The 26813-nt window shown below is 40.8% G+C and overlaps 2 protein-coding genes across 6 annotated transcripts in view; both read left to right on the top strand.

The window, feature by feature from the left end:
• cgnl1 (cingulin-like 1) overlaps positions 1 to 8510 on the top strand; it is a 29325-nt gene extending 20815 nt beyond the window's left edge. For both annotated transcript variants that reach the window (XM_070904383.1, XM_070904375.1), the window contains exons 12-19: positions 85 to 255; positions 2949 to 3110; positions 3289 to 3378; positions 5766 to 5849; positions 6064 to 6188; positions 6566 to 6674; positions 6803 to 6966; positions 7081 to 8510. In XM_070904383.1, coding sequence (XP_070760484.1) covers positions 85 to 255; positions 2949 to 3110; positions 3289 to 3378; positions 5766 to 5849; positions 6064 to 6188; positions 6566 to 6674; positions 6803 to 6966; positions 7081 to 7231 — 1056 coding nt within the window. In that variant the 3' untranslated portion in view covers positions 7232 to 8510. The remainder of the gene's footprint in view (positions 1 to 84; positions 256 to 2948; positions 3111 to 3288; positions 3379 to 5765; positions 5850 to 6063; positions 6189 to 6565; positions 6675 to 6802; positions 6967 to 7080) is intronic.
• Positions 8511 to 14014: 5504 nt separating this feature from the next.
• myzap (myocardial zonula adherens protein) lies at positions 14015 to 26742 on the top strand. Of its 4 annotated transcripts, XM_070931172.1 has the most exons (15): positions 14015 to 14390; positions 15170 to 15250; positions 18928 to 19014; positions 19842 to 20006; positions 20137 to 20229; positions 20325 to 20438; positions 20545 to 20697; positions 21262 to 21387; positions 21657 to 21785; positions 21878 to 21972; positions 22426 to 22531; positions 23330 to 23413; positions 23657 to 23763; positions 23870 to 24055; positions 24173 to 26742. In XM_070931172.1, the coding sequence occupies exons 1-15, from the start codon at positions 14313 to 14315 to the stop codon at positions 24570 to 24572; spliced, it is 2004 nt and encodes a 667-aa protein (XP_070787273.1). In that variant the 5' UTR covers positions 14015 to 14312; the 3' UTR covers positions 24573 to 26742. The 4 variants fall into 4 exon arrangements, with proteins under 4 accessions (XP_070787273.1, XP_070787271.1, XP_070787272.1 ...); XM_070931170.1 differs by having other exon boundaries at positions 18922 to 19014; positions 23855 to 26742; XM_070931171.1 differs by having other exon boundaries at positions 18922 to 19014; positions 20533 to 20697; positions 23702 to 23763; positions 23855 to 26742.
• The last annotated feature ends 71 nt before the right edge of the window (positions 26743 to 26813 follow it).

Genomic DNA, 26813 nt, shown 5'->3' with positions numbered 1-26813 from the left:
CACTTATGTGTTTTAAAGAGATTTGAAAGGATTTGTGTATTCAATGCTTCTTTTCTCACATTTCTTTCTGTCTTTGTCCTGCAGATGAATGATATTGTGGATGCATCCCAGTCGTCCACTCGGGAGCTGCAGGAGCAGATTGATATTTATAAAGAGAAGAACCGGCGAGAGCTGACGGAGCTGCAGAGGCTTCTGAAAGAACGAGGACTGGAACTGGAGAAGTACCTACTGGCTACCAAAACCCTGCAAGACGAGGTACAGTGGGGCTACGTCAGCCTCATCTAACGTAATGAGCACAGATTTGAATGCTGACACTACTTTTATGGTCAGAGTGGTCAAGTCGAGGCCATCATTAGTCAGTCCAACCGAGCCCTCCCATGCAGATGATGAGCCATTGTTCTGACTCCACCAGTTTGACCCCCTCCTTTCAACATCATCCTTTCCTTTCAGAGAGTGATGTCACCACTTAGGCATTTCTGCTCCCTGCTGTTCTCTCAAACCCAAAACATAGTATTAAAGTGAAGTAGTTGAGCCGAGTCAAGCTGTAGAAAATCTCTGTTCTTTATTAAAATCAATGTTTACACTGAGTTAGAATTAAAAGGAAAATGTGGAGAATGCCTTCATAAATCCTTTGATTTGATCCTTTGTGTGGCCACAACACCATAATGGTGAAACTTGTGACCGCTCTGCATTGTTTGCATTTAGGCAATTTATCCTTGTCAGCAGTTTGGAATGTGATGAATGTTTTTGTTGAAAGTAGAAATAGATGAATGTGAATAGTTTATGTTAGAAAGAGGGTGGCTTATGTTGTTTTATTTATCTATCAAACATTTATTTAAGGAGGAGGGGCAGTTGAGATTGTATTTATGGTGATCACACAGAAACTGTTTTATAGTTCAGTGAAAGCAGAAATGCTTTGTGAGATATAACAGAGTTGAGGGAGGAAAGGGCCGTAGCAACAAAGAGGTAATACAGATAACAGTATGTAAAAGATCGCTGGTTAGCAGGTTAGCATTCATCTGCAACTATCTGAGACCATGTGAATCATAGTATCTGTGAATAAGATATAGTTTATTGTTTTTTGCTCATTTCAGACCCAGAGGCAGCAAATATAACAGAATAATTTAATTTGGAGGTGTTTTCTTACTTTTCTGTAGGTGTGATGAACTGATGTTATGATGCTGTCCTTCCACTGATTTGTAGGACAAACACGTTGCTGTTTTCCAGAGCTGGACGCCAAATATAAACCTGACACTGTCTGTTTTAGTGAGTTCAAATTGGGATGTGTTGAATTTGGATGTGGTCAAGAAGAGGATGAAACAAAAAGAAAGAATATTTAATACACATAGTTTTTGACCACTAGTGGTGCTGTGAAACAATGTTTAGTTTTGTGTTGTACCAACATGCACACTGGGACAAAAACACACCATGAGCACAGGGGTGATGTGAGACACATTTCTGCTGACTTCACAGGGCTCTAACGGTTGTTAGAGGTAATGTGCCCTAACAGGAAGCAATGTGCCAATTAAGGAAGAGGGGAAGATGACTGTAAACAAGCCGATGTAAACAATGCAGATTTAAAGAAAAATTGAAAAAGGGTTTGCAAATGTTTTATGGGGTAGGAAATGCATTCAGTATGTTTGTTAGGGTACATTGTGTGTATCCTTAAGGCCTAACTGTAACCCTGTAAACAAAACCGTGTCTGTTTATAATGAAAACTCCACTGGGTACCTTTTTTAATAGAGGTTTTGGCAGACGGATCCTGAGTTTAAGCTCAAGAGGCTTCATAGCGAAGAAAAAAAGAAGAGTATTGACATTTCTTTCTCTGGGAGGAACTTTCTTCTGGAACCTGTAGTCATTACTTTCAGCCTTTATTTGACATGCACAACATGCTGCCACTCAAAGGACAAGGTCGGCATCCTTATTTTCTGTCTGCGTTCGTGCTGATGTGTCTTTGTCCAGCTGGTGCACAGGAAGAGGAGGATGTCAGTGTTGTGATATCATTGTTGTGAAAGCTGTGCTGGCAGGATTCACGTCCTCCTCCTCCACCACCTCTCCTGAGTAACTGATTGCTCTGGACTGTGAGTCCACTTTTCCAGCTGCTCTCAAATGCCCCGTCCGTCTCCACCCATGTGAACTTGCCAGACAGTCACTAAAATGACAAGTGTTGGCCACATATTGTGCTTCTTTTTCAAGAGAGACCTGGCCAAGAAGGCAGTGTCATAGCAGGTTTCACTCCCTAGACCTGCTTTATTCGTTTGTTAATACAGCAATTTATTCATTTCCAAATGTGCCTACTGCTGTTCAGCGCCGGAGAGAGGGTTTAGCAATTATGCCATTACACCTATTACTGAGTCTTTGTATGTTCAGCTCTAGCTCCATGGCTTAAATTAGGACTTATTTAAGTATTTACATGATGAAATATGTAACAATTCTGCACTAATGGCCAAATATTTGTTCTGGGTGAGAAATAAGGGCAGATGATGAATTTTCATTGTCTTAGCGTTAAGCAGTGGGGGCAATTTTCCAGCTGTGGGGGGCACTGCTGCTGAATGAACACAGGGGGAAACACACTGGATTCATCAGTCATTCAGGGGAACCATATAATAATTTCCCTAAGCAGCAACTAAATTGTTGGTCATCGCTGCAGCGGTAATGCTTGATAAGAAGCAAGATGACATATCAACGAAGGAGATGGACTTTCAAACAGGACGGCCGGGTTTAATCCACACTTACTGTATTTAGAACATGCGGAGGGTCATTTTGAATGAGACACTGAACCTGCTCAGTTTCACTGATCTTCAGGGATCAAAAATGTGTCAGAGAATATTTTCAGTAAAAAGATGAGATCTAGGTATTTATACAGGATAATCAAAGGTGTTAACAATAAGCAATGATGTTTCAGGGTTTTTCCAGGTGTTGAAGTATGTTGATGCATTTCGTTTCAGTTGTCACACCAGGAGGAGGACCTGCGACTGTGTCAGAGGGAACGAGACGAGGCTGTGCTCAGGGAGAAGACGCTGGAGGAAAAGGTTCGCGATCTGGAGGTGGAGGCCGAGACCAAGTCCCACGCTAAAGAAGACAAAGCTCGGCACATCAAACTCATGGAGGTGAGTAATGATAAAGGTTTTGTAATTAGTAGACGTGAAAAGGCCTTATGACGTCATTTAGGAGACTTGAACACATCAGTAAACCTCAGTTGTCAATAGTTAATCTAAATATTTATAGAAAACAGATTCACATAGCAACACTCACTGACCGGACGGATGTAACTGCTTTGTTTTGCAGGACAGGATTGCTCAGCTGGAGTTGGACCTGGATGAGGAGCGTCACAGTGGAGACCAGCTGATGGACAGGATAGACCGAGGAAGAGAGCAGGTACAACACACACACTCAACACATTCTCATTATCAGAGCTCACCTGTGTGAGTGACCTGCTGTCCATGTTCACGTATGTTCACACAGACGTGTCTCTGTTCCATTTCAACCTGTAAATGATATCCAGATCTCCTGTTGCTTTGTCTTCCACCTCTAACATCATGACCGCAATCACTAATCTCTGAAGGAAACCAACATGTGATCTCCACAAAACAATTTCAGGTCTCAAATGCAGTCCTGAAAGAGTCGATTCACATGATTCACATGCAGCTTGATGAGTTATATCAGTGCTCTCTCAGGTGTGTGTGTGTGGTGTGTGTGTGTGTGTGTGTCTTTACATGTAATATCCACACTCCAAAAAAAACAGTTTATTTCTGGTCTGGGTGAAGCGACAGGGTTATTGCTTTGTAAGATGATCTTGCATAATCATTCATGTTGGCGGCCTGCCAGCGTGGTCTAAGAGCATCCATCCAATTTTCATGCATCAGCCTCAAAAGACCCTTCTTAATGCTCCGCCTGAGCCAAAATATGCGAGCTGCCAAATGTCTCAAGTTTTCAGGTTGTGGAGTTCACTTTGGAAATTACGCTCAGTAACTTCATCTTGAGAACAAATCCAGTTCTTGTGCTTGAAGTCAGTTTTTATGTCCTTGCAAGCAAATGCTCTAGTTTTCCTTCCTCCCTGATAAAGCTGCTGACGGAGGCACTGTGAAGTAAGATTTAGATAAAGTACATGTGCTTTTAGGATAGCTGTTTGTTCGTGGGAGAGTGCTTACTAATCAGAGGGAGGATGTTGGTTCTGGAGTTTTTGAAATAACACTGCTTCATTGCAGTTCATACTAATGTATGGCACGTCCAACGGTCAGAGTTTCATGGCACCTTTGCAACTCCTTTTATATGAAATGTGAAACTATGAGCTCCAAAAACAGGCCTGTAAGATTTGGCTTGGTTACAGGTTCCTCTCAGTCTGGAACTGACACAGATTCAAAGGTTGAGACCAAAATTTCAAATTAATGTGCGTGGCGACATCAAGAGAGGCTTAGTGTTGAGTGGAGTATTTAAATCTCCTTAAATGGTTTCCCTTTTTAAAAAATTCCTGGCCAAGAGAAAAAGACTGGCATTGTGACAAAGTAGCATTGGTTCAGCATGAGGCTGAGGTCGGTTGTCAAGGCAACACTCGAGCTTTGTGTGGTTGAGTGCTAGTGGTGTGTGTTTGTGCATGCGGGTATGTGCTGGTGTGTGTGCTCTAATGTTTGTGGGGAGGAGGAGGAGGAGGAGAGGGGGCGGGGGGTGTATGGCTATGGGGTGGAGGGGTGGAGGTGGTGGGGTTGCAGCAGAGGCAGCAGGAAGAACACCTGCGTCTCTCCTGGCACCAGGTGCTCCTCTCCTGTCTAAATGAGAGTAATCTCCCCTCTCCTCTCCTGCCATCTCTCACAAAGCAGATTAGTTTCGCTGTATGTTCCAGTCTGCTGATTCAGCTCCCTGAAGCACTGTGCTGGGTGCACCAGTTATATGGGCCATCGTTCATCAGAGCAGCCCACTGTCACCCACTAATTGGCATAAAATATCACCAATTCTAAGCTCCCCTCACAAAGAAAGAACCATCACCTCTGTATCGATTAGTGTTCATCCTCCCTTCTTTTGAACTAGGCTATCACTGAGCAGTCGTGCTCATGCAGTAAGGCCTCTCTGAGGAATAGTTTGACATTTTGGTGTATGTGCTCATTTGCTTTCTTGCCACACTCATATCTGTATGTTAAATAAAAGGCTAGCAGCCAGTTGTCTTAGCTTAGCATAAAGACTACAGGGGCAAAGCCTGGTAACAAAAAGTTTGGAGGTGCTCAATTTTTGTCACCTTTGGGCAGAGTCACCCGTGTTTCCAGTCTTTATGCTAAGCTAAGCTAACTGGCTGCTGGTGGTAGCTTCGTATTTTTTGTACAGACACGAGAGTGGTATTGATCTTAACTCTCTGCAAGAAAACAAACAAGCACATCAACCATGTTGAAATATCCCTTTAATGTTGTATAATCACACACCTCTCACACAAAGTATTTCCAAGTTTAAAACAAATATTTTATATATAGTTTAACAGCACACAGCTATATTTTCTTTACAGAAACTGTCATTATTAATTTTTTTACCACAACCCTGTGTCACTGAGAGTTTACATGAAGATCTCGACAAAAAGTGGAATGCAGCCAAACAAGAAAATCCAGTTTACCAATTAAATGAGGCCGTTTCAGCCTTAACTCCTCTATTGTTTAGCATTTTGACTCACTGAGCGCTACAGTGGTTTCTGTTGTGAGTGAGTCTCAGACAGTGCCTGATAATAATTGTCACCAGACTGTGTGGGACCGTAGCGATGACACTGTCTGGACTCGGCTTGACAGGTGGAGCAGATGAGGAATGAACTCCTGCAGGAGAGGGCTAGCAGACAGGACCTGGAGTGTGACAAGATGGCTCTGGAGAGACAGGTACACACTCTCCTGTCTGGAGGAAAACAGCTACACACAGTGCTACTCTACAAAGTCACAACAAAGCACCAACTCATTTCATTCATATGTCTTTTCATCATTTTCATTCGGTCGTATCCATCCTAACATCCATTTCCAAGTCGTATTTTTGATACACTGATATGATTGTGGTATTTGACCAGCACCTCACTCCTTCTCTTTGTGACCTCTGTAGAACAAAGATCTGAAAAGCAGAGTGTCTCATCTAGAGGGCTCCCAGAAGTCCAACAAAGAGGGCCTGGTAGCTCAGCTGGAGGATCGCATCCAGGAGCTGGAGGAGAGACTGGAGGGGGAGGAAAGGTGAGATGAAGGCTCAGACTGAGAATAGAGATGATGTGTGCTGAAGTTAAGGTGATGGAAGAGGGAAGGCTGACTGAAAAGTAGAGAGGTTCATTATGTTGGTTATGACAGCCAGGTTTCAAATGAAAGTTAGAGTTGTACTTGAACACGGATGGATTTAGGCTACAGTGCTGGAGGTTATTTAGAAGGAGTCACTTTTTGTAAAGACCACAACTAGCTTATTGATTTAAATCATGCAGATCCACTATACAGTGACTTTTAAATCATTTTCTTATTCAGATTAATCGTCCAACTCTGGGTAACCAAACCTTGTAGAGTATCAGACCAGCTGTTAAATCTTTAATGTATGATGATGCATCGCGCTGCATGTGTTTCAGGGAGCGCGCCAACCTGCAGCTGGTGAACCGCAGGCTGGAGAGGAGGGTAAAAGAGATGATGATGCAAGGTGAAGAAGAACATCACTCAATGCAAGATCAAAAGGACCAGGTATGTAATACACGCTCTGGGGCTCAGACTATCAGTCATTAAACTCAATTCACTACAGACCTTGAATTAAGTTAAAAGTCCCGACATTGAACCCTTTTAACCCTGCATGTGTTGATTTCTTCTTGAAGTTGAATCTGCGTCTCAAGGCCTTGAAACGGCAGATGGATGAGGCCGAGGAGGAAATCGACCGACTGGAGCACAGCAAGAAGAAGCTGCAGAGAGACCTGGATGAGCAACAGGAGGCCAACGAGCAGCTCCAGAGCCAGCTCAAAGCTCTGCGAAGTGAGATCAGGTAGGCAACAATATCCAAGTGTCCAATTTTTCATCCGTAACAGACAGAGCAATGTTTTAAAATAAGATGTGTTACAACAGTGTCCTGGTTATAACATTGTTCTGTCTCATCCAGGCGTAAGAGCACCTCTGCTCCGCTGCTCAACACTCTTGACGACGATGATGACGATGACGTCAGCACCGATGGGGAGACGTACTTCAGTTCATCATTGGGGTACAAGCGCTCCTCGAGTCAGGACAACATGTTGTCCACCTTCACTTTGTAAACGACCCCCGAGGTCGAGGACAAAGCTGCTTTAAATGCATCACTGTTGGACCAAACGGCTGGAGATCCTTGCCATGTGCTTTTGAACAAAACTGTAGATATTACACCGAAACATCTGTGAGACTTTCCAGCTAAGTGAGATCATTTGAAATTCACTTCAACAGAGTTCACATAATTCTCCGGGATGTTAATTCTGTGTAAAATCTCGATGTCCATAAATTCACAGTATTATTTGAGCAGCTCTGAGATTAATCAAGGTTATGATGTTTTAGCCCGTCCCACAGAAATTAAATGTATATACTGTTTAAATTTGGTAATTTTACATTCCCACATTAAGTCTTGTAAATGTGTCAGCTCTATTCTCAGTTGGTTTTCCTTTGTTAACAAATGGCATAAACATGCTTGTCAATGATTATTCTAGCATTAGTAGACTTGAAAACGCACTCTTTAATGCACTGTAAAACAGTGCAACCAGTACTGCCTTTGTGAAGAAGTTATTAACCCCTACTTTTTTATGCCTATCAAATATGTTAAATTTACATACAGTATCTGAATATAAATGTTTGTATCATTCAGTTAAATAAAATATATTTACCTTTTTTTTTTTATGAATGAAGACAAAATCCGAATATATGAAGTGAGGAGTGCCAGGATGTATGTTTTTTTTATTTATTCATGGTTAAATATATAGAATCCTGGCTCAGTGAGGGTTTTTAGGGAACAGTAAATGAGGGACTTTGTACACAACCATTTTTATACAGTTTTATATGGTTTGATGACAAATAATAGATCCATGAAAATTTTATCAACAGGCAGTTGTTACTCTAATAGTAGTCACATCACAGTATTACTTATACATCTACTGGAAAAGGCTGCTTAATGCAATCATGTGTGAGTAAATTTACTTTATTTTGTCTTTTCTGTGATTATTGTTTCCGAGTCAGACTTATAGCAATTACAGCACTGAACAAAGCTGCACATCACTGAAGACATTATAATACTGGAAACATTGTTTTGTGCCACCGTGTGCAAGAACATGTGCGGGGCCTCCTGTAATTTTCCTTGAACCGAATGAGGGAATTTCTTCAGTTGAGATAAACTGTCAATTGATGTTTTGCTACACTGTGATGATTTGCACTCTCTTCCGGCTGAATATGCCCGAGTCTGATGCCTGTGGAGGGAGAGTGGATTGAGATACATTCCTGCCACTACCTCTGTACACATTTGTATGTTCATAAATCCTGCTGAGACTAAAATAAAGTTACTTCCACTTACTCTCACATGCTTTTTCTTTGTTGAATAATTCCTGGAAACTGATTTGAACCTTTTAAGATCCGTTCCAGACTTGTTTTAAGTGGAAAAAAAAAACATAGGACTCTACAAATATTCATCTATCAATACATTTACATATAATTAGTGGTGGAGGAAGTATGCAGATCTTTTACTTAAGTAAAAGCAGCAATATCGCTGTGTAAAGGTACACGTACAAGTCCTGCATTATAAGTTTTACTCAAGTAAAAGTACTTCAGTATTATCAGCAAGATGTGAGACTACAAAGTAATTCAGATAAATGTACTGAAGTAAAAACTATTTCTCTCTGAAATGTAGTGAGGTAGAAGTGGAAAGTGGAAATACAAGTACCGTATAATTGTACTACAGTACAGTACTTGAGTGAATGTATTTCCCACCACTAGTTTTGATGGAGATGATTCGATCCCGTGATCACTGACTTCACTCATCCTCTGATAAAATCTCTGTGGGGTCAAAGCAGCTGCGTCAATAGCAGCTCTTTATCTTTAATTTCGTGCTCAGCGGGTCAGTATTTTTCCTGCTGGAACAAATGAAGCACATGCATCCTGTGTTTGGGCCCTATCACCTTTCAATGCACAGCTTTGACCTCCTTCGGTCTCTGGGGTGAAAAAAAAAACATTGATTCCTGCTGCAGAGCTGGAGCACACAGCTGAAAGTGTATGTTTGTAATTATTTTAGGTCACATTGTAGATTTCTGTTTTTACTGTGATATTAAGTCTTTTTCTGTTTATCAGTTTCAAAAAAGCCACATTAAAGAATAATAAAACATGAAAACTGGGGTCCCAGTGTGAAAACTTTCTTTACATTCGTATCTACAGCTGACTACAGCAGAACAAGGAGGTGAATAGACTGGGCTTTGTTACCCCCACTGGCTGACGGGCTATTGTTGGCAGGTCGTGACCTTCATTTGTTGCTATTCTATGTGGAACAAACAAATCAACCTTTCGAGTGCCACAGTATTATCTCTCCCTCTCTTGTGTCAAGCCAAGCAGTAAACTAATAGGGCTGCAGGCTGGACGGCTTAAGAGGGAAAAAGTTGTGCGCGCTTAACAAGGTGATCATTCTTGGGATTCCTTTATGTGCTTGAGTGACTTCAATCGAGTGACTGCTGAGAAATAAAGAGGTGGACAGCTGAGAGAGAGTTGTCTTGGAGGGAACTGTGTCTGTTTTCTAATGTGAAGCGGTGGATTTAGAGTTTTTACTTTTCACACAGAGCTCTCTATTTCACAGTTGTAAAAAGGAAACATACAAGTTTTACAAGTCTTACAGGGATCTAGAGCGAAGGTGGACAGAAAAATGTTGTGAAAATGTCACAGTGCCATGCTGCCCCCTAGCTGTAATAAAGGTAAAAAGAAATACAAAGTGTCATAGTTTCATAGTCTCTAGGTGAGATTTTCCAAAAACTAAGAGGTGATAGAAGATCAGAAATAATACTAACAATCAATATAACTATCAATGGAAAGACCTGTTTCTGAGTTACTTTTATGTATGAGCATTAATAATGAAGTGGTAAACAGTAAATGGTTTGTAAGTGGGAGTAACGTCTGTTTTTTATCACCAAACCGAGCTGTCTGACCTCTGCAGACCCAGAGGGACAAAAAGGGGGAAAGACTCCCACGTAACTCTCACATACTCCCATCTTGATAATGAGTGGCTTACTAGAAGACTTTTGTGAGTGATTGTGATTCATGGCTGGTTTACTGACTATAGTTAAAAGCTGGATGACCTGTTTGTAAGTTCAGCCACCTTTACATGCTCTGGTTTGACTTGTCAAAATCTTATTTTTAGATCAACAGCAAGTTTTACTGTGTTTTTGTTTTCAGTAATGCTCGTAACATTACTCAGATTCTGTACAATAACACCAAGTTAAACGTGCGTTGGACACCTCAGGCAGTGAATACTTCAGTACAGCAGGACAAACCTGCTTTCAGGGTTTGTGTGTTTGGAGTCACTGTCAAGTATCTCAACTCTGTTATGATCAACACAGAGTTTTGTTATTTAACTCCTATGTATTTTACACTGCAGAGTCCGTTTCTGTGAAGTAACAAAGGGGGCTTGTGCTCAGGAATGCGATCAATCATGTGAAGGACGTCGACTTCTGTTGGCATCATAAATGTCAGTAAAACAAGCAAACTGATTCATAGATTCAGATTAAATAACCTGACAGAGAGGGGGAATAACATCATTGATCCCTGACACAGTAAAGGTCTTAAAATGGGAACTATCCCTCCAGCAAATCAAACATCAGCAACCAACCAGTCCAACGAGCCCAGAACAAGTGATTAATTAGACATGTGATTAATTAGAACCTGTTATAGATCCAGTTATTGTCATTTCCTTTTATTTTGGCATTGAGTCTTTCCATTGGAACAACTCTAATTTCTCTAAACCATCGCGTTACAGTAGGAGGTCAAGGATGGGTTTACATTCTTTCAAGTCTATCTAGTCCTCATTTTGTGCAAAAATTAATTCCACAGTTCGGCCAAAGATAATGAGGCTTCATATCGGCTTCAGCTGAACTTTGGAAGTGTTGAGTCCCCTCATCACTTGAAAAATTGCTTTAAGAGGGAATGTCTTTGCGTGACAAACAAACAGTGACCAATAACACTTTCTATGTACATATGGAAATGTTAGTATTGTTTTAAGACAGACTTGAAAGAATATGAACCCGTCCTTTAAAGAGTACACAATGCAAAGAAAAGAAGTTTGTACAGCAGCTTTGAACTATGTGAGTAAAAGGTCCCTTCTTTATATGGCAGCCCAAGTAAAAACATTTAGCCTCAAAACTGAACAAATCTCTCTGGATATAAATGACCAGAACTTTGCTATATCTGAACAACCCCAAAAGAAATGAAAAGAAGTCCCAACTGCTTTTAAAGGCTGCTTCACATTAATGAAGACTGTGCATCATTGTGAAGCTGTGTCATTTTATCAGTGATGGCACATTTGTCCGTCAACAGTTGCACTGGTGCTTTTCTGTCAAGCAGTCACTAAAACACAAGTCAACCTGAATTCCACAGCTGCAGGGATGTTGAACACACAACAGCTATTGTTGTTGGTTTCAACAGAAAAATCCTTCACAATCAACGGCGACCAAACAGGAGAGAAGATCAAACACATGTGACCTGTATGCAGCAACAAACAATACACGCAACTTACTACTGGCACACAATGAACTCCTAACGATCACTATCTTCTAGTGGTGGAGAGAGTACTCAGATACTTTACTCAAGTAAAAGTACTAATACCACACGGTAAAATACTCCATTACAAGTTTAAGGCATGTTACTTGAATAAAAGTACTTAAAAAATATACTTAAAGTATCAAAAGTAAAAGTATCTCAATGTAGAAAAATGTCCCCTGAGAGTATTGCTATTATATGACATTATTGGATTGTTAATACTGATGCTTTAATGTGTCAGCAGCATTTTAATATTTTTTTTTGAGCCAAGTTTTAGCTGTTCTTTATAGGGCTGCAACTAATGATTATTGCTATTACTGATCAATCTGCTGATTATTTCCTTGATTAAACAATTGATTCTCTGGTCTGTAAAAAGTCAGAAACTTCAGTTCCCTTCACAGTTTCAAAGAGCTCAAAGCTTCAAATTGTTTGTTGTTCAATCAATAACATTAATGCATCGCCCAAACCCCCAAATTGCTCAGTTAACTGTAATTTAAGACACGGAAAAGCAGCAAATCATCACATTTAAGAAGCTGGAACCATCATTAAACTATAACAATGCATCAGATTTTATAACTTCCTCATATGTTTTATGTGTACAATCTTAATATGAAGCGTTACTAGTAACTAAAGCTGTCAAATGATTGTGGTGGAGTCAAGAGTACAATATTTCCCTCTGAACTGTAGTCAAGTAAAAGTATATTAAGTGTCATCAAATGGAAATGTTAATTAAAGTACAAGCAGTAGGAGTTTTGTTGAGGAGCAAAGTGAATGGGTATAATATTTTGTTCTTCTTCAGGCATATGAACTCCATGTACATGAAGTCGTTCTTGTGAGACCGGCCCTGTGGAATTAAAATCTAATCACAAAACAGTGAGAGTACAATCACGACAGGAAGCAGATACGATATGTTTGTGAGAGGGTTTCCACATGGATTTCCACGCGACATTGGATTTGGACAGAGGCCTGGCTGAGTGACTGGCTCACTGATTGCAGAAGTGAAAGAACAGCGTTTGTTTGATGTCTGGTTACTAATTAACTTGTCAGACCTGTAGAAAAACCTCTTATATTTTTTCTTTTCATATTTGCTGACATATTTTGACATCAACTAACAGCAGATCATTGTTGAAAAATAATGAATGATACAGCAGAACAAGCTCTTGCTTGGCAAGTTCAGCCTTTAAACTTGATTCTCCATCGCTCTGTGACTCTGTGTCTCTAGTTTCTATGAAAAGGGAGTGACGGCAGGCCATTCATACAAGGAATGTGATCCTGCTGTCAGGATGATTGTCTGTCTGTTCCTTGAAGATATTTGACAGGATGAGTAAGTAGAAACTGATGAGCATAAAACAAAGTGAAGGCGTAGTTGTGAGACAGAACGTAACATAAAACATAAAAAAATAATGTTTGCCGTGTTGTCTTCCTTTTCATCACTATCAACTATCAACGGTGTCAATAATTTATTAGCTAAAGTGGTTCCTGCACCACAAGACACCTCCTGTACCTTTAGTATAAACCAGTTTCTGACTTTATTTAATTGGCAGAAGAGGTTTTCACTTAAATCATCATCATCAAATCATATACTCAAGTAAAAGTAGAAATACCACAATACAAAAATATTGTAAAAGTCTTCAAAATTTGACTTGTAAAAATAAAAGAAGTATTAGCAATAAAATGTACCTTAAGTATCAAAAGTAAAACTACTCACTACGGTTTATATTGTTATATAACTTTATACATTATTAATGATGTATTAATATGTAGCAGTACTTAAAGTGGTCAAGGTGGAGCTCATTTTAACTAGTTTACAATATAATGTTGGGAAGTTTACCCAATAATACAGTAACTCCAGCTGTCCAATAAATGTAGTGGAGTAAAAAGTACAATGTTTCCCTCAGAAATTTAGTAGAAGAATAAAGTAGGATAAAATGGAAATACTCAAGTAAGGTAGGAGTATAGTACTTGAGTATATGTACTTCATTACCTTAGCATGCACAGCCATAACAGGAAGATATTGTCAAACTCCTCAACTGTGCCGTGAACAGTAAGTACCAGCTCCTCCTCTCAGCCACTCCTGTTGATAAGAGGTGCTCCACCTGTCCCAGCCCGAGTAACAGGACCCGCCCTGTGAAAGTCCTGCTCTCGGGGCAGGAGGCGCAGAATCAGGGAGGCAGCTGAAATGTGGCCCGACAGGTCTGATGGGAACGCTGAGACACACAGAGAGTCAGAGTGAGAGAGGCAGGGAAGGTTGCTGAGTGACTGACAAGCCTGTCAGCCAGGTTGGATTTAGGAGCAGTCAGGCTGGAGTTAAGACAATGACATAGCTGTGTTTGTGTTGCTGAGTGAAGGACTGGATTGCACCTGATCGTTTCACCGACTGAGAGGGAACCTCAGAGGCCCCTGTGGACTCCCACCAACACCGCCAGACGTGACAGAGTGGAATTTCCCCTCCTCTTCCCTGGCTGGAGCCGGGGGCAGATGGTCGCTCTGAGAGTTTGAGCAGAACTCAGGAAGGAGAGTGAGAGGAAGGGTGGGAGGAGGTCCGGAGAGGGAGAGGAAGAGAAGCGAGGAGTGGACAGAAGAGGAGACATGCTTCGCTACGGTTCAGGACGAACTGTTTCCACCACCACCACCACAACAGAGGACTCTCCAGAGTCTTCAAGTGAGGTAAGAAGCCCCAGAGAAGTCAGGACACTGAACTCTCCCTCTGTCCCCCGCACGTTCTCTCTCTCCCTTCTCCTCTGTGTTTTGCAAACAGTCCAGTGTTTTCTTCCTCCCTCTTGTGTTTGTCCCTTTTAACTCTGCAGCCCCTTGTTTCTTGTCTGTGTACAATGAGAAACATTTTCTCAGTCCCAGCTAACATTTTCTGTCCACTGATCATCTGAAAGTTCATGTTTGTTATAGGATGTGTTCACTTACAAGAGCATGTAATGGGAGCTGAGTGTGCAGGAGGCAGGGCTGTCATGTTTATTTGAACAGCTCTCTGATAAAACAGGCCTTTGTACTGAACCGGCCTTTAAACTTATTCCTATTGTTTTCTAATGAAGAAAGAACATATTATGTTTTAGTAAACTGAGCATAATATGGGTTCATTACTGCAGTTTTTATTTCTTTTGGAATAATGTCTTAAAATAAAATCTTTCAAAGTCGTACAAGATGTTTGTTTGTCACACAACCACACAAAGCACTCACTGTGGTGTAAATATTATGACAGATGTATCTGTAGCACAGTTTCACAGCATTTACATAAACTTTGTTTCTGGCTCTGTTGCCATTGTCTATAAATAAACACATGGTGGTTGACTGTGGAGGTCTGTGAGGTTTGTCAACCATTCGATGCCTCCGTTTCTGTGACGTTTTAATGTCAACTTTTCTATCTTCTTCTTCTCATGATGGCATAATGCAAAACATCACTTATTTGCTTTTTGTCTGTTTGTTTTTCTCAGAGGAGGATCAGACGCCTCAGGTTAACTCTACATGCAGGAGATCATGGAAACAAGGAGACAAAAACTGCAAAATCAGACACAGTAAGTCGAATATCTCCCTCATTGTAATTCTACCATTAACCAACAGCCATAATTAGATAGGTAAAGGTTTGATGAATAGAGTTAAATTAAACTTTGAATTCCCTGAATTTGCGCTTATAATGTACAACCACACACACACACACACACACATACCAAGGCACTCTCAAAAGCAGCGATGTGGGAGAATGATAAGCCCCCAAAAATACAAAATTAATTCATCTTAAAATACAAATAGCTAGAAAGAAAGATGGATGGAGAAACTGAGATTTATGTGTTTTTTCTCATCTGGACCAGTTACACAATCATGACAGTAGGGTGTGTGTGCGTGTGTTAATGCACACACAGCTGTTTCACATTTACTTCAAAGCTCAACTCTGACTCTATACTGTAAATCTATTCCACACAATAGAAAATATTTTGAATACTTTTCGCTGAGCAAGCAATATGTTTGATATCTCGCAGAGACACCTGAGACACCTGACAGCTTAATTGAAACAGTAGTGACTCAAACAACACCGGTAACTAAACACACACACAGCTCATAAAAATGGGATTTGCTTATTGAAGTGCAGAATTACACTCTGTACAGTCTCCACGTCTGTTAGTGCACATTGTGACTATGTGAATCATGATTGTCAGTACATGCTGCAGGCTGTGTGGGTGTTTGCTGTAGGTGGCTCTGCCCCTGTCTTTGTTTGTGTTCAGGATTTGAGGTCCAGAAGCTGATGCCAGACTTTGACAGTGAGACTGTGAGAACTGAGCTTGACTACTTATTGTTGGCACTGAGAGGGTTTTTGGTCCTTTTTCATTGAAGTGCAGAATCCTTACAGACATACATGGTGGTATGTTTCATATGAACCTTGGCCGAGGTGTATGGTGTTCATCTAGTTACCACACCTTCACGCATGCTGATAGCATGCTGCCTTAATCTCTGAATGTGCTTCCCTTTGGGAGGGTGTGACCGTGACTATTGGAACTGATGACAGAGGACAGTCTGGTCAAGAGTGAACACAAAGTGGAGAGCGACACACGACATGTGCTCGGTGATGACGTGTACTTCAGTGTGTGTTTAGTGAGGACATAAACTCTGCACCCCTGCAACTGTGCGGCTCACTCTACCTGGACAGACATCAGCATCTCTGACAGCAGAGCGGCAGCTTTTACAGACAGTCGGCTGCCTGAAGTGTAAAGGAAATGTAGAGAGTGAATAACAATGGCACATAAAAAAGACAGCAGAATAGTAAGAAAAGGCCTTAGAGGAATAATAACGTTTTGGGAAATTCACCTCTTCACTTTCTTCCTGAGAGTTAGATGAGATGATCGATACCGCTCCCATAGCTGTACAGTAAATATGAAGCTGGAGCCAGCAGCTGGTTAGTTTAGCTTAGCACAAAGACTGGAAACAAAACCTGCCTGCCAGCGCCTCTATAGCTGACAAATTAACATGTTCTATCTTGTTTGTTTAATCTGTACAAAGAGTTGTGAAAATTACAATTTGTTGTTCGATGTCGGGGTATTAGTTGTAATTACTGAGCTTTAGGTGAATTTTGTTACCTTTGGACAGAACCAGGCTAGCTGTTTCCCCCTGTTTCCATTCTTTATGCTAAGATAAGCTAACTAGCTGCTGGCAGTTCATATTAATTTCTTCATATAACTTCATATTTATCATACAAACATGAGAGCGGTATCAACCTTCTCATTTAACTCTCAGCAGTGAATAAGCGGTTTCTAACACTAACACTGGTTTCTAATTCAGTGTAATGGTGCAGGCCTGAAAATATACAAAAAATGTCACTCAGTATGAGCTAATGTAAATTTACTGAAGTGCTAAAACAAGCGGTATATAATTTGCATTTGAAAGTGTGGAAAAACATAAGTTTGAAGCCACTTCAGGGGAAACTGAATGGGAGTCGAGTTCAAGAGGTTAAAAACTCACCTCTCCGTGTCCTCTTCATCTGCTCATTATGTATTCAGTGCTGAGCTCAGAGCTCTTGTGCAGGCGCTGTTGTGACACGTAGCTTGTTGTTGTTGTAACAGCATTTAGTTCAAATACCAGCACAGTGTTCAAAAGTGACACAGTGTAAAGTAGGCTTGATTTAACTGTCCATTTTTGTATTACACTTATGTAGATATGCCCTTTTTGTGTGCCAAATTTCCACTGAAGCTGTCCAATCTTTAATCTTAGATGTAATCTGTAGAGAAGGTCAAATCTAGGTCAGTTGCATCTTTTCAAGCTTGTGTTTTTGTGACTTTGTGATGAAAAAGGAAAAAAAAAGGAAAAAGGGAAGACATGAAGTTAAGTCAAGGAGGAAGGAAATGATCCTCAGCCAGAGATATTATGTTTCAGTAGAAACGCTGGTTAAAGTTTTTATTCGACATGAAATTAGAAAAAAGGGTGGATCCTGCAACCTGACACATCATGGACACAATCCAACCTGTGACTACGGCCTAGATGAGATGTAATACGTCTTCACCATGACACACACAAAGGCCTTAGACACAGTTTCTACATATAGAAGTTTCTACACCTACATCATTGGATTTCATCTCCACAATGGCTGAAAGTCTCTTCAAAGTGAACATGATTGAGCTCCATGAGAGAGCCTTTGTGTTGTGACTTCAAGTACTTTCATGTTTGTGTCAGAAATAAGGAGCTAATCCAATCAGTCGAGTCCTTCACAATGCAGTCACATGATAAAGCAGTCAGTTCATGTGCAACAAATTACACAGTAAAATGTCTGACAATGCACTGACATATAGTTCTGTCAAAGGGGCGTTTTTACTTGTTTACATAATTCAGACAGTCAGTGATGTCTGTGAGGAGGTCATGCTCCTCAAGGCAACAAAACAAAAGAAACCCTGCGTGCTCCTCCCAGCAAAACTTATATGGCTGCAGTTTCAGCTACAAGAAGCAGGTAAACATTGTCCACCAGTGTGGTCAAACATTGGCATTGTAAAATTCAAAGCTGCACATAAAGCATTGTTATTGTCTTAGTTCTCAGAGGAGGTAGGTGCAGCGTTGTTTAAACATAAAGATGGCTGTTCTTCCCTCCAGTCTGCTGGAATTCACATCCGCCTATTAGTGGGCCTTCAACGTTTCTCAACAGCATGTCCTCTGTAGATTAAGTGGTGGAGAAATGTGAGGCTCGGCTCTGTCCACGAGACAAACTGGCATCTTTGTTCCTCCTCACTCTTATCTCGGCTAGATGTTGAGACTGACGCCTCTTTCTCTGGATAACAGGTCCTGACTGAAAGTTTTATCATCTATCTATCTATCTATCTATCTATCTATCTATCTATCTATCTATCTATCCACCACAAGAAATAAATAATTAAGTGAACATTGTCACAGTGGCACAATATACTAAGCTAAGTGTGAAAGGATCTAAAACTAAACAAAAAAATGTAACAGCTCCAGGAACTATTTACAAAATATAATATTTACACACAAAACTAAGCTACATTTTCAAATTAAGACCAAATGAGAATGACAGCAAGAAACAAACAAGCAAACAAAAAAAACCTTGTTCTACATGTAACTACAAACTACAACATGCAACTGCAACAGAGACTTATTTTGAACACTTTTGAACTTTCCGAGCTCCACACCTGGAATGAAGTGAATCCTCCAAGACATCCATATTTTTTTGTTTATTTTCATTCTTCTGTAGGCTGAGAAAGAGACGGGTGTCAATGGGGCATGGAAGAAGAAGAATGGGCTGGTCCAAAGAGAGAGGCCAGCTGGCAGGGAGTCCCCTCAGCAGGTAGACAGCCGCATCCACCACATGAGTAATAGGCATAACACTGCCACGCATACACTGCCACTGCTTCAGCATGTGTGTCACTGACATCGTTCTGTAAAGCACGTTTCTGTGCTTGCACCTTCAGGCTGTCATTAATAATTTATTCATGGATATTCAACATGAACAGATGCTTGTAGATGACAGTAACACATTTCATGTCTCAAGAGTATCAACCTATATCTATATATCTATATACATAGATAGATATCCATATACATAGATATATATACTGTATGCACAGATTAATCAATAATGAAAATAAGAATTAGTTGCATGCCTAACATTAATTCTTTCTAATTTCCAAACATTTGCCTCTTGCACCACAGCACTGAAATATTTATCGAAATTTGAATGTAAGCTTCAGTTCTGTAATTTATCCGTGCCCATGACAATAATTGTCATTTGTTATTTAGTTATTGCATTGTTTGCTGGTGTGCATCTCTTTTCATTGGCCGCCCGTCTGCTAGAGGTACAATAGGCAGAAACGGCAGCAGCTCATGTACTGGGTTGCAGAAACACGACACCTTCAATACACCCTGCACTTTTTTTAGCTGTTCGTTCCCAGCCTCCTGTTTCCAGTGCTCAGCAGCAGTGCTGCTGGAAATACCTGATCAAGTGTACATATGCAGGCATTTGCATCGACACACACAAACACATGTGATGCACCTGCAAGTGTGCATGTATGCACACAAGCGAGCACACGAATACACAAACACAATGACAGTATAAGTCAGCCTCAGTGAAGGGTGGCTGCAGAAACCTGACCGGTGCGATCCTGTCTCCCTCAGCACCTCGGAGACATGACCAATGGGGCGCCAGAGACCTCGCTGCAGCACCATGGGCCCAAAGTGTACGGCGTTGTGCAGAGGACGGGCTCGGACAGACAGCAGGAGGTGATGGCGCGCGAGTGGACGGTCAATCACCTTCAGGATGAGATGAAGTACATCAAGGAGGTGAGTGGAAACTAACACAACAAGCAGCTGGGCCTTCAGGTCAGTATTGTTTTAACATCACGTCATCTATGACAGGCTGTGTGGGATGTTGTGTAAATAATGTCTGTACGATCTGTGTATCTGTGCACAGGTGAGAGATTCTTTGGAGAAGGTGAGAGAGCGGATGTACGGGCAGTTCGGAGGAATGCAGCAATCAATGCAAAAGCTCTCACAGGAAATCAAGGTAATGAATTATGTAACACCATGTGACTGCTCTGAACTCCAGTCTGTGAAGCTGTGAATACATCTGAAAATGCAGTGTATCATGTCTGTCTGCAGGCTGCCAATTCAAACCGGAGGAGTCTGGAGTCAGAGGTGAGGATCCGGACGTCAGCCATGGAGAGCTTCGATCAGATGAACAGCTCCCTCATATCTGCTAACATCGGCTTGCAGGTAACAAATCAATGTCACTGAACCTGCGAAGATCTGCTCCATGACAGCTGCATGCCATCACAGAAAAAAAGGCTGGCTTGATAAGTAAAAGAAGTTGCCTTTGCAGAAATCCCTCCTGGAGAACTGTCAGAGCAGAGTGGACAAGAGAGAGGAGGTGAAGAGTTTGCGGAGCGCCTATGAGAAAACCCAAGAACAACTCAGAGACAAGGAGAGGGAGCTGGCTGCCGCTAAGGCTGAAAACCAGACATTGAGACTACAGGTAACCCTACACACACATCTCTTTGTGTGCACACTCACTCATTCACACACACCCTCATGCATCCACACATTTCAAAACATTACGGTGGTGCTCTGGCACATTCACTGAGATACTGGTCACCCAGCTGGTGTGGCAAGTGGGTGCTCAAATGGCCTGTTGCAAAATGGTGTTATGGGTCAACAACCAGGGCGACTGAGATGTGTGGCACTGCATGACAAAGAGAAACATGGGAATGTTTCATGTGTATAAATTATAGTTGGTCGGAGTAAAAGCTAAAATAAAAATAAACATTTACTGACTTTGAACAGTTCTGAGGAGTAATCTACGGTTCCAGTTCCAAACAAAAAAATGTCTGCTCTCCATTAGAGAGCAAATAACCCCAATTTCAAAGAATTACGACGCAGGAGAAATAGTAGATAAAGCAGTGTTCTTCGATCCAGCAGTTTTGAACAGATCATCCCACTGCGGTACATTAACACATCAGCTGCATACTCTATTCCAGTGTCAATATGGAATAATCAGCCTCATGCAGTCTTAATTTCTGCCGTGCTGTGAATTGTCCAGGTGGAGTCTTCGCAGGAGGCCAGCACTCAGGCGCTGCAGGAGCTCTCAGCAAAGCTACAGCGGGAGTACGAGGAGAAGCTGCAGGAGGAACAACAGAAACACAGGGAGGAGATTGAAAACCTACAGGTCTGCATTCTTTACTCCTTATTCATTAACTCATCACATGTAGTTTCAATGCCAGTAGAAACCAAAAACTCACGTTTCAGAAGAACAGGATAGATATGTGATGATTACTCAAGACGTCTCAAATGCTTTTGGTTTTGGCACATTTTACAAAGATCATGATGCAATTGTTCTCTGAAGCAAATTCAATCTAACGTTCAGTCGAAAATGCAGATACATTACTACACTTTGATGAGCAGTCTGACATCTAAAATGTATTTCTTTTCCCACAGGCCCAACTCGATGAGTACATCAGGCGACTAGAGGAAGCAGAGAGAAACATCAGGATTGCAGAGGCCAAGATTGCTGAGAGGGACCAGAGGATCATTGAAGTGGAGCGTCTACTGGACTGTATGGGAAAGGTAAGGCATATTTTAACACAACAAAAATCAAGCTATCTGCACTTCTCGCAGATAATAAACCTTATAATCAAAACACTTTTTTTTTTTTACAGGAAAAGGGTCAACTCCAAAAGAAGCTGCAGGAATGTGAACAGCGTCTCTGCTTGATGGAGCTGACAGACAAAACTGATGCAACTGTGGCCAAAAGGTACAAAAATGACGTCCACTTAAACAAACACCAGTATGACAAAACAAAACCAACTCAAGGTCCACTTACTAGCTTTTTTCTTATCTTTTGACTGTCACACAGTCTTCATCCCTAGTTTGTCATGGAGTTTAATCGGAAGATGTTCAAGTCCTTTGTCAGCTGAACAAGAAGAAAGAAGGAGGACCTTGAGTTGGGATTGTTTTGTCAAACGATTAATTCCAAGCTCAAGAATACACTTTCACTTTCATGCTTCAAAAAATATCAGTTTTAGAGGTAGAGGTGCAGTGCAGACACTTGCGTAATGACCCTGACTTTGACTCACAGTAGTGTTGAACCGTTTGCACTCTTGAAGTCTGGAGTTTGTTATCTTTGACCAGAGAAGCACCTGGCCTGGCTGCACATTTCTGATGGATTTATATGTTAAATGTTTAACTGGTTTCTGGTCCTGTTTAGGTCCAAAGAGCTGCAATCTGAAACTGTGGATCTCCGTGAGAGGATCAAACACTTGAACGACATGGTGTTCTGCCAGCAGAGGAAAGTCAAAGGCATGATCGAGGAGGTGAGGAGAGTTTATTTATCTGTGTGTGTGAATACTGTCCAGTCGCATGCATTCAGGTCTTTCGTTCTACTTGTGTTTTGATAATGGGTGTGGATGAGATACATATGTCGGCAAAAGCACTAGAAGTTTGTTTAGCATCTAAAGCATGGATGAGTTCAGTGCACACAAGAAATATGAAACTCAAGCCAATAAAGCGCAGGGCGTCTTGGTGGCAGAGATGGTTAAGATGCATTATGATCTATAGATAAATGGTTTAGTGATTAAAGCGCATTATTGGAGTCTTAACTGGCCTGTTTTGAGTTCATAACTAGTTTGGTTTTCCAACTGCTAATTTCCAAGAATAGAAGATTCCTGGAAATAACTATGTAATTCTGTAGTGTATATATAGGGAGAATAGAGACAGTGTTCAATTAGTACACTTCTAATCAATAGATTCTAATGAATTGCTTGTGTATCTTAGAAAGTCTTGTTGTTAGTGCAGAGCAGATCAGCGGAACAAGCAAAAATTTGAAATTTGTGGGCAAGAATACAAGTTTCCAATGGTAAAATAAAAATGAATATTGTGTTAGATTGAGCTTTTCTTTCCATTCCTATTTTGCCTATATTTACACCAAAATTACAAAGTTAGTTCCAGGAAACTTCCAAGAAAATTATTAGGGAATTACAGACTTCACCAAAAATCCATATTCAGTAAAATCACAATTCTGTATAAAATATTAAACAGAGCAGAGAAAAGATCGGACTGAAAACACATAATAATTGTTTTCAACTAAAAATTGTCTTCTTGAATTTGTGAAGGTTCAATCACTGCGAGCTCAAGTCGCTCAGAAGGACATGTTCATCTCCGAGCTTCTGGACAGAATTGCAATAGTGGAGTGCGAGGTAAGACAAATACCTCACTGTGTGTTGACTGTGTGTTTTAATTCTGGTGTGGTGTGGTAATCTACTGCATGGCTAGAGATGATTGCCCGGGCTGCTGAGTGCTGGATATCCTGACCTTTCAGCAATGTCTGTGTGGTTTCCTCGTGTCACTGCACCTATCGAGTCACTTTCTCATGTAAAGTGACTGCAGTCCTTTGCATGTATCTGACCTGACAGTGTTGTTTCCTCTTTTCCTTTTCCCAGAATAATGAATTAGAAGACAAGCTGAAGTATTTTATGTCCACACAGAGTAGGCCAAGAGAGTTTTTGGAAACAAGTGAGATAGGAGTAGGCTGCGATCTGCTCCACAGGTAAGAAGCAAAGTCGGAGAAACATGTTAAGTAGCATCAGGTTATATTTGGAGGTGGTTTCTCACTCTGATGTCTGACTGTGCATCTGCAGAAGTGACGCACAGAGGCATGATGTTGAACCTCCTGTTCAATGTGAACCAACTCATCTCCACCCCATACAACACCCACCACCAAAGAAACTTCCATCAATCGCTGAACCTCCGTCTTACACTCAACCTCCATCAACAGTTAAACTTTCATCAATCGCTGAACCTCCATCTCCCACTGAACCTCCGTCTCTCACTCAACCTCCATCTCCTACTCAACTTCCATCACCCACTCAACCTCTATCACCAATTAAACCTCCGTCACCCACAGAACCTCCATATGCCACTCAACTTCCACCCCCCATACAACCCTCATTTCCCACGCAGCCTCCATCCCCTACATCTCCCTTTCAACATCCATTCCACTACCTGACAATGCCCACCCAACCAAGGACGTTCAAGTCTAATAACCCTCCACCCAGCAGGCTGGAGTCCAGTTTACTGAGGTACACTCCTGTCGAGTACAGCCGCTTCCTGCAGTCCAGCCCCTCATTAGTGAGTGGGACGTTCCCCTACATCCGTCCGTCTGAATCTGAGCCTCCTGTGAGTCCCGTCCAGTCTGGGAGAGATGAGGTGGATGCAGACACAAACACAGACACAAGATCAGGTCCAGAGGAATCCACCTCATCCCCGTCCTCTTCTCGACCACGATCAAGAGCCCCTCAAGTTTATTCACCGTTCATGAAACTTATGGAAATGACAGCAAATATAAACATAGAGTGATCTTAAAGTAATAGTTTGACATTTTGTTCAATACCACTCTCATTTCTGATTGTTAATGTGAAGCTACATACAGCAGATGGTTATCTTAGCTTAGCATAAAGACTGAAAACAGGGGGAAACAGCTAGCCTGCAGGCTTTGTCCAAAGGAAACAAAATCTTCATACCAGCAACTCAGTAATTAGAGAGAGTGAGATAGTCTGGCACATAAACCCCTGTAAAACCACACTTACACATTAAATGAACAAGACATAATGTGTTAATTAGTGAGCTTTGCACAGAGCCAGGCTAGTTGTTTCCCCCTGTCTTTGTGCTAAGCTAAGCTAACTGGCTGCTGATGAGTGGGATCAGTCTTCTCATCTAACTCTGCCAGAAAGCGAAAAACTGTATTTCCAAAAATATTGAACTATTCCTTTTAAACTCTGTTCTGTTTGGTCGTATTTTCACCGCTGATTACACTGGGGAACAATTTGAAAAAAAAATTCTGTTGAGTTAGATTTTTATGCTGATTAAAACTAAAATTGGCATGCTGATTCCAAAATTGCAATTGTTTTTTTCTAGCACGTCAAGTTTTTTCTCCACAGTTTACCCTCCAGATAAGCAAAATTCCACTGATTAGCTGTAGTAAGACTTGCCAGCTGATTACGATTGGACTCATCTACAGCTACGTGGCAACTTGAGACAGTGCGGTGAGAGGTGTGTGCAGCTCCCAATAGGTCAGTACTATCACACACATATCTGTTAAGTACAGTATTTTTCATATTTTTTAAGAAAACTGGGATCCTATAGTTCAAAAACATGACGTGATAGAGAAAAACAGATCAGTTTTGGATTCCGCACCCAAAAATTTGTTAAAAACAGCTATCAGACCTAACTCAACAAAAATTGTGTTCCCCAGTGTTATCAACTCCATCCTTGTCCTCTTCTTGAGTAGACAAATTAAGTTTTTATACTTCAGTTTTTGTACAAATTACAAAATTAGTTAACAAGTTATTAAGTGAGCTTTAGAGGTGAATATGAAATATGTAGCTGCGGTTAATACTATGTCTTTTCCATACAGTCATGAGGGTGGTATTCATCCTCTCCTCTAAGTGTAATTCCTAAAAAGTCTGTGTTTGGTCTTATTTTCACAAACAATTATCTTTTAAAAAATAACCATATGTGACACAGATCTCCTTTTTTAAACAGTCAACAAACGACAGAGAATATGATTCTGGTTGATGATGTAAAAAATCTTATGTAGGTTTTTAGTCTATGTTTGCACATAACACTATAAATGATAATGACATGTGGCTTGCTGTAGGATGTAAATAATCTGAGGTTCTGTAAAAATATTCTGTGAATAATGTACTGAAGGATTATATTTGTTTTGTTTACAGTGAATGTAGCCTACTTGTGTTGCTCATGAGCTAAGAGCATTCAGTCCTATATGAAGGCTGATGCGGTTATTTTGTGTATTTTCCATCATTTTTTTATTGGCTCTGTACAAATTCGATGAATATTATTTTGTTATGTCACATTATGTACAAAATATTTATTAACATGCTTTGTGCCTTTGTGAACAGCCTACTATCTGATACTGGTGGTGGGAATGAATCTCTTTAAATTGGCAACAGGGTAATATAATTATATAATATAAAGTAAATATCTGTGCTAATTATAAAAACTGTTCGATCACTTTCAAGATATTAATGACCTTATTTAGGTGACTGCCATTCCTGAGCCACAGGCACAAGTATTATCCAGCTGTTGTCTGCACTGCCACGACTGTGTTTGAAAAAGCTTTATGATGTGCCTTTTACTTAACGATACATATCATACCGCGACTAATGATAAGACCAGTGTATGTTTGGATAATAAAGACTTTACTGTATATTTAACCAGACATCCTGATTGTGTCAATGGACGCCCTCACGTACAACCGCATACATAATCTAAAGCCTGATGCCTATATATGACTACTTCATTGTTCACTGACATGGATCACTGTGTCTAGATTTATCATAGCTGGTAAGAAACCGAAACTGTTTCTATTAGTTTGGGGGATTTACATTATAAGTGAGGATGAGGAGTGTCTGGTGTGATCTGATTTGGTGCACAGAACATAAATGCGTAATGCATGCATTGAAGAAGTGAAAGTTGCAACATAATAAAGAAAAACAAAAGCAAAAAATAAGAGAGATAAAGTCTACTGAGATTTTGTTCTGCACAGCTTCAGCCAAAAGTTGAACTGACTTTGAACTC

The sequence above is a fragment of the Enoplosus armatus genome, chromosome 1 (assembly GCF_043641665.1).
Source record: "Enoplosus armatus isolate fEnoArm2 chromosome 1, fEnoArm2.hap1, whole genome shotgun sequence".
Taxonomy (NCBI): domain Eukaryota; kingdom Metazoa; phylum Chordata; class Actinopteri; order Centrarchiformes; family Enoplosidae; genus Enoplosus; species Enoplosus armatus.
Note: the sequence above shows the minus strand (reverse complement) of the source record. Positions and strands in the feature narration are given on the sequence as shown.